This window comes from Mus musculus, chromosome 11 (genome assembly GCF_000001635.26).
Source record: "Mus musculus strain C57BL/6J chromosome 11, GRCm38.p6 C57BL/6J".
NCBI lineage: Eukaryota > Metazoa > Chordata > Mammalia > Rodentia > Muridae > Mus > Mus musculus.
In genome coordinates this window covers 97,180,991-97,188,275 of record NC_000077.6, presented here as the reverse complement: position 1 = coordinate 97,188,275, position 7,285 = coordinate 97,180,991, and the positions used below count along the sequence as shown (strand labels likewise).

Here is a 7,285-nt window from a genome sequence, read left to right as displayed (position 1 = left end):
GCCTGGAGCCTTTACCTTCCGCCCACCCTTCTCCCCGCGCACAGCCGGGCTGAGCCCGAAGGCCTTTACCGGGCCAGCCCAATCAGCGGCGCGCTCTTACCTGCCCCACCCCAGAGCCCCTCCCCTCGACCAATAAGCACGCCCCATCCCGCTGCCCGCCCAGCCAACCGGACCTTGAAGCCCGCAGGCCAATGGGCGCGTGGCGGCCCTTCAACGCTAGCCGTCCGGCCAATCGGGGGTTCCGCGTGGCCCCGGCCGTAGCCAATCGCTGGGCAGCGCGGTGCCGCCGCGGAGAGGTCCGGCAAGGATATCCCTCCGCCTCCCTCCCTCGATCTCTCTCCCTCCCTGCGATCCGCCTCTCACTCACTCACTGCCGCCCTTCCTTTCTCCCTCCGCCGCCCGAGCAGCAGCCGCGCTCCGAGCTGCCCCCGGGGTCCCTCCCCCGCCGCCAGAGGAGCAGCTGCTGCCGCCTAGCACATTAGGAGGGCGGAAGGAAGGAAGGAGAGCGGGGAGGAAGGGGAGCCGGAGCGCCTGGCCAGAGGCAGCCGGTGAATGGGCTTGTGGTGACCCCCACCCCCCACCCCACCCTCCCTTCCCACCCGACCCCCAACCCCCATCCCCAGTCGGAGCCGCCGCCCGACAGGCCGGGCCGCCGTCTTGCGAGGAGTCCCCGCCGCCGTCACCTCCGCCATGGAGCTCATAACCATCCTCGAGAAGACCGTGTCTCCGGGTAGGACTCGGGGCCGGGGGGTCGGGCCGAGGTGACCGGGGTGGGGGAGGGGGTGGCCCCTCTGACCCCGCTGCCTCTCCCCCCATCTCTCCCGGCAGATCGGCTGGAGCTGGAAGCGGCGCAGAAGTTCCTCGAGCGTGCGGCCGTGGAGAATCTGGTGCGTGCCGCCCCGCCGCGCCCCATCCCGCCGCGTCCCCATCCCTGCGTGCGGCCCTTCCCGCCCTCCTGGAGGCCCAGGCCTCAGGAACCCACCCCGCCCCAGCTCGTCCCCCTACCCCCCCGCCCGGCCCAACCTAACCCCGCCATCGGGAAGCCGGTGGGTGTGTCCCGCCCCGAGCCCCGCGTCTGGCCAATAGCGAGGCGCGCCGGGGTGATCGCCGTCCAATCGCCACGCGGCCTGAGGGCGGCGGTGCTGCGGGAGGGAGAAAGAGGGAGGGAAGGGAAGTTAGGTTGCATGGCGCTGCGTGTTCAGCAAGGGTGGGGGTTGGGGAGCCGGGCCTAGGGGCCATGTGGAAGCTCTGCGCCCTGCCGCCTGCCTTGTACTGGCTGCGGCCGGCCTCTCCTTCCTGTCCCCTGGTTTTGAGGCAGTATGCAACTACTTCCCAGAGCCCTACCCTTCCCCAGCTCCCTTGGTCTGTGCTCATGGCCACGCCTGGCACCCGACCACCTCTGGACCCATTGCCACAATTTTTTTCTTTTTCTTGCCCATTATTATCCCATTCCTGGTCTAAGTGCACGAATGTTCTGTTTGGACTTAGGTTTTCAGAGAACTCATCTTTAAGGATCTCAGGCTGAGGCTCATTTCTGAGATTGAGCCTATTCTCTGATAAATCACAAATGTAACCCCGTTTTTCATACTTTCGGATTTAAGAAGTACATTTGAGAAAAGAAAAAGTGACTGACTTTTGTATAGGAAAATGTGGGATTATTGAAGCAGCCTATTGCCAGAATGTTTCTCCTCTCCTTTTTGGGGGAAGGGGAGGGAAGCGTGGATGATATGGAAAGTCTCTTTAAAGGTAGGAAGTTTTAAAAAGTGAAAAAAAACATTGTAACCCAATGTCCTTTGTGAGAGCTTTGCAAAATAGTAACATCCATACAGCGACATATCTGATTTGTACTGACCACTTTTGGTGGAGAGGTAAGCGACTTGTGTTAAGGTTTTTTTATCTCACACCTTTCCAAGCATTTCCTTTTTAGTGTAGACTGAGAATTCTGCTCATAGTATATTCTTGGTTTTGCTTTTGCTACTTTGCAAGAAGCCCTTTTTCCTGCTCCTAACTCTTCAGTGGCACAGAATAGAAATTGGAGAATTGTGTTCTGAGCCTACTGTAGAGTTTGCTTACATTGAGAATTATCTCCTGTGTTTGAAGAGTTTGCTAACACTAAAAAAAGTGTCTACTTTGGCCTTCTATAACATTCCTGATTGGACAGATTACGTACAGGCCCACCCCCCTGTGTGTGCCTCTGTATGCTCAGAAAGAGGAAGGGGGGTGTTATAGATGATTATCTTTTGGACCTGTATTTCAAAACATAGATTTTTGGATGATTCATTGTTAGTTCACATTAGGTCCAAAACACCATAGGCTCCCTGGTATGTTCTGCTTCTAAATGAAGCCAGTTTTTTTTTTTTTTTCCCCTCTCTCTTTTTTTTTTTTTTTTTTTTGGGCGGGGGGGAGTCAAGACAGGATTTCTCTATATAGCCCTGACTATCCTGGAACTCACTTTCTGTAGACCAGACTGGTCTCCCAACTCTGAAATCCACCTGCCTCTGCCTCCTAAGTGCTGGGATGAAACCAATTTCTCTTGACAATTCATCATTCACATTGTCATATTCTTTCAATTTCTGAAAACTAGTTAACACTTTGGCTTACAGATCCCTTTTGTTGAACATGCAGAACTAAAACACGGAGGACTCGGTCTTACATGTATGTTAGACTGGCACACATATGTTAGAAAGGATGCCTTACATGAGATCACAGGGCTGTCCTGATGTTTTTGAACAAGATTTTTTTTTTTTTAATATACTTTTCAAGAATTCTTTTCGTTGAGCTGATTTGCAGTACTGGACATTGTTGTACATGCTTGGAGAAAGTTGTCACTAGGATTGCCGTGTCACCAGGCATCGACTTGCCTTTAATTCTGGGGAGATATTTATTAGACTTGGGCTCAAAACATGTTCTTGATAGGAGGAATCTGTTTCTTCATATAGCAGGTGACTTGTCCTTGAAGTGGCTTTTGTTGCTTAGTCAGGCCTTAACTTTTTGAACCCAAGGAAACCTCTTCAATGTTGAGTCTAGGCAGGTACTATTTCAAAGAGAGATTTCCCAGTTTCCTGAGATACCTTGATTTGATCTAAATTTTGTGTGCTTCTCTAGTTTAGTACTTTATAAGCAAGGGGAAATTGCTAATATGCTTGCAAATGCACCTTCTCCACAGCCCACGTTCCTTGTGGAACTGTCCAGAGTGCTGGCAAACCCAGGAAACAGTCAGGTTGCCAGAGTTGCAGCTGGTCTACAAATTAAGAACTCTTTGACATCGAAAGATCCAGATATCAAGGCACAATACCAGCAGAGGTGGCTCGCTATTGATGCTAATGCTCGACGGGAAGTCAAGAACTATGTAAGTGACTGTCCAATCCTTGATGTCACATGGTCTAAGGAACAGCATTGTAAGGGAGTGTTCATTTACCTGGCATAGAGCATGACAGATTTCTGAGACCTCAACTTTAACTGAATGTAAAAATTTATTCTGATTAGTCTCTTGGTGTGGAAATGGGTGTTTGGTGTGTTGTTGGGTTCAGCTTGCTAAGGTGACCTGCAGCAGCTTGGGAAACTTTAGTTGGGTCTCTTAAAAGATTTCACTCCTGAAGTACTGGGAGTGCCACACTGCACTCCGGGGTATCTTTGAGTGTGTAACAAGGTGTTAAGTAGCCCAGTCCATCCTCGGTTTTATTAAAGGGTGGCTATGAACTCCTAACATTTCTGCACTTACTCTAAAAGGGGTCAGGTGTTTGCCACCATGCCTGGATTTTCATAGATATCTTAAACATATTTTCTACTTTAAAAATGTGTGTTTATGTATGTTTTAGCAACTTTGGAAGCCAGAAGAGAGTGTTGATTCCCCTGGATCTGGAGTTACACGCCATCGTGAGGATCAGACAAGGGTGCTGGGAACTGAACTCTTTGGAGAGCAGGGAGGGTTATGCTGTTTTGCTCTCCCCAACACAGTCCCACAGCTCCCCTTTGTTTTAGGGATGGCAGGTCCTGTTGTTTGCTGGTTTTTACAGGATAATGTGTAAAGTCAGGGAGATAAATAAGTAATTTTGAGTCAAACAAAGAGCTTGAAGATTTGTCTATCTATTTATGTTTCACTATGTAGTCTAGGCTGGCCATAAACTCACAATCTAACTGCCTTTGCCTCTGAGTCCTGGGTGTGTAGCTTGTCTTTTTATGTACTTAAAACCAGTTATGGAAAACTTTCTTGAGATCTCAGCATTGTGAGTGAGTTCTTTGCTGGTTTTGCATTGTGGCCTTTTTATGATTTTGTTGTTGTTTTGTTGTTATTGTTGAATTAGAAAGCACAGGATTCAAACATAGATAGATAGGCTTGCCTTTTTCTTGTTTTAAGTACTAGTTACTTAGTGGTCTTTATGGATAGGGGCCAAAGGAAACTTGATAAATTAAATAGTCACAGTCATAATTTGTTCAGGGTATTAAGGTGGAAATGAGAGGAGTTTCTGTTTGTATTTAGGCAGGTCAAGATTATGGGCATCATAATTGCTGGATTTAGATTCTACTTTTAGGCAAATTAGTGTCCTGTGAGGCAGGTGCTTCCCTAGCAGTGACCCCCCCTCCCTTTTCCAGTCATCCTGTCTACTGTCACTTGGCACAAGTTAGGAAAACCAAATTACTTTGATTCTTCCTTGGAGTATATAAAGTTATTTTTACCCAAAATTGTGTCTACTCGGAAATGACATTTTTCTGAAGTGTTACTTTTAGACAGAGTCTCACTATAGCTGAACTCACTATGTTGACCAGGTTGGCCTCAAACTCACAGAGATCAACCTGCTTCTGTTTCTCTAGGGCTGGATTAGAGGTATGCCAATGTGTCTAGCTATTGAGTTATTTTAAATTACACATATGTGTGTGGGTATGTGCACTTTAGTACAGGTGCCTATGGAGGACAAAGGTGTAGGATCCATCCCCCTGGAGCTGGAGTTACAAGGAGTTGTGAGCTTCGTGACATAGGAGCCAAGCTTGAGTTCTCTGCAAATGTTGCATGCACTTTTAATGTCTGAGCCATCTTTCCAGCCAAGCATAATAATATTTTAATCCCCACCTCCTTAGTTGTTGGACATAAATCTTTTTTCTCTTTTGTTAGTTTTAATCATTTGAAGCTAGAGATCTCACATTGTTCCCAGGCTGGCTTCTACCACACACACGGTAGTCCTTTTCCCTTGTTCCCTGGTACTAGGTGTCTGCATCCTGGGCAGGGATTTAGTCAGATTGAGTAACTCCCATTCCCCTTCTGAAGTTTTAGAGAGCTTACCTCATTTTTCCTTTAGGATTTTCAGAAAGGAGCTTGCTCACTGTAGCCCAGGCTAGCCTCCGTCTTCTGAGTGCTGAGCTTAGGTGGCAGCCAGGGTGTCCACCACTGTGCGCCTTTGACAGCCTTCGTTTTATTGACAGCCATTCAAGCTCTGCTGTTCCTAGAGAGCAAAACTTTAAGATTGAAATTATTGTTATTAGGTGGAGGCTGGCAAAAAATGATATGCCATATAAGAGAGTGTTCATACTAGCTAATAACTGTACCACAGGGCACTAAGTGACCTGACCTAGTCAGCAGAGCTGGCCTGAATATCTACCAGCTCTTTTTTTTTTTTTTTAGCCCAGTGTTCATGCCAGGAACAGTTAACTGTTTGCCTTTGAGTGAGCTCATGGTCTGACTTAGATGATCATGGTAATGGTTAACCTTGCAGAAGCGGTGGCCTCCTCCTTTATTTTAAGCTGTGCGATTGCCCTGTATAAATGCTGCATTTCTAGTGAGACATGCTTAGTGGCGGGTTTCCATTTGGCATCACTGACTACTTCTTGGTGATGGCTAAGAACACTATTTTGGTTCCTAGGCATATAGAACTAGTCGTCTGAGAATTCAGTTATATAATGGTTGGGTCTTAGATTTTGGTAACATTTACTTGATGGTGTCACTTAACCCCAAGCTTTTTACATAAGTCAGTACTAGATTGTAGTGGACAGAAAGGAAGGAATTGTGTTTGTCGTTGGTGAGAAAATGACTTCCTTGAGTCAGATTAGATTAATGTATTGGGATTTATATTCCCCTGGGTGCTCCACAGCAACCCATCCCATAACCCTACCTTCCTGTCCAAAAACGGCAGTGAGTGTGCTCTTACTACAAACACATGCCTAGAACGCATATTTTGCCCTCTCATCTCTCCTGCCTTGCCTTTCGGGGCTGCTACTATCTGACTTGTTGAGTTTTGATGTGAGATGGGTTGGGAAGAAGAAGTCTATATTTGGCTGCAAGCAGGACTGGTTTTGCTTTAAGCTTCTGGTGTTGCTACTTACCTAGTCTTTTTGTGGGGTGAGAACAAAAGTCAGATACATGTTAAAGAAGTGGTTGTTGGTGGGTGAAATATACTCAGAGAATGTTACAAACTGATATTCTGTGTCATTTTCCCTCCTCCAAACTCGCCCCTCTAGGTTTTGCAGACGTTGGGCACAGAAACGTACCGGCCTAGTTCGGCCTCACAGTGTGTGGCTGGTATTGCTTGTGCAGAGATCCCAGTAAGCCAGTGGCCAGAGCTAATTCCTCAGCTGGTAGCCAATGTCACAAACCCCAACAGCACAGAGCATATGAAAGAGTCCACATTGGAAGCTATTGGTTACATTTGCCAAGATATAGTAAGTATTTGCCTACGGTTTCTAATCTATGCTTTGATTCTCTAGGTGTCACGTGAGTGATACTGGGGTCTCTATCACAAGACTGGGAGCACCGAGCTGCTGGAGTGCTTTAGAGATAGGAAGGCTTACTTTGGACCTTCTTTTCTTTTTTGGTTTTTCAACACAGGGTTCCTCTGTGTAGCCCTGGCTGTCCTGGAACTCACTCTGTAGACCAGGCTGGCCTTGAACTCTGAAATCCTCCTGCCTCTGCCTCCCAAGTGCTGGGACTAAAGGCGTGTACCACCACTGCCCCGCTGAACCTTTCTTCTCAAATTACTAATCATGTTCTGAAATAAGGAACTCAGAATGGGGCTGAGTTTGGGTGTAGCTAAGGTAGAGTGTGTAGTGTTCAGGAGACCTTCTGATACGGTCTCCAGCACAGAAGGAAAAAGAGGAAACTCAGTGGCAATCAGAGATTGTTTTTATGGTTTTGAGACAGTCTTGTATTCCAGGCCGACCTTGAACTCCTGAGCTTTTTGCTTCCATTTCTCAAGAGCTGTTTTTAGGGGGTGTGGGCGGTAGCCATGAATGTTCCCATGCCTTTTTATTTACTGTCTGGAGGCTAGTTTTCTCACCTCCAGTGTTAGGCACGGGA

General features: G+C 47.6%; 1 protein-coding gene across 1 annotated transcript in view; it reads left to right on the top strand.

The window, feature by feature from the left end:
* Window positions 1–383: 383 nt before the first annotated feature.
* Kpnb1 (karyopherin (importin) beta 1) overlaps window positions 384–7,285 on the top strand; it is a 28,183-nt gene continuing 21,281 nt past the window's right edge. The window contains exons 1-4 of the mRNA NM_008379.3: window positions 384–730; window positions 829–887; window positions 3,167–3,349; window positions 6,451–6,651. Of these exons, the coding sequence (NP_032405.3) occupies window positions 691–730; window positions 829–887; window positions 3,167–3,349; window positions 6,451–6,651 (483 nt within the window). The 5' untranslated portion in view covers window positions 384–690. The remainder of the gene's footprint in view (window positions 731–828; window positions 888–3,166; window positions 3,350–6,450; window positions 6,652–7,285) is intronic.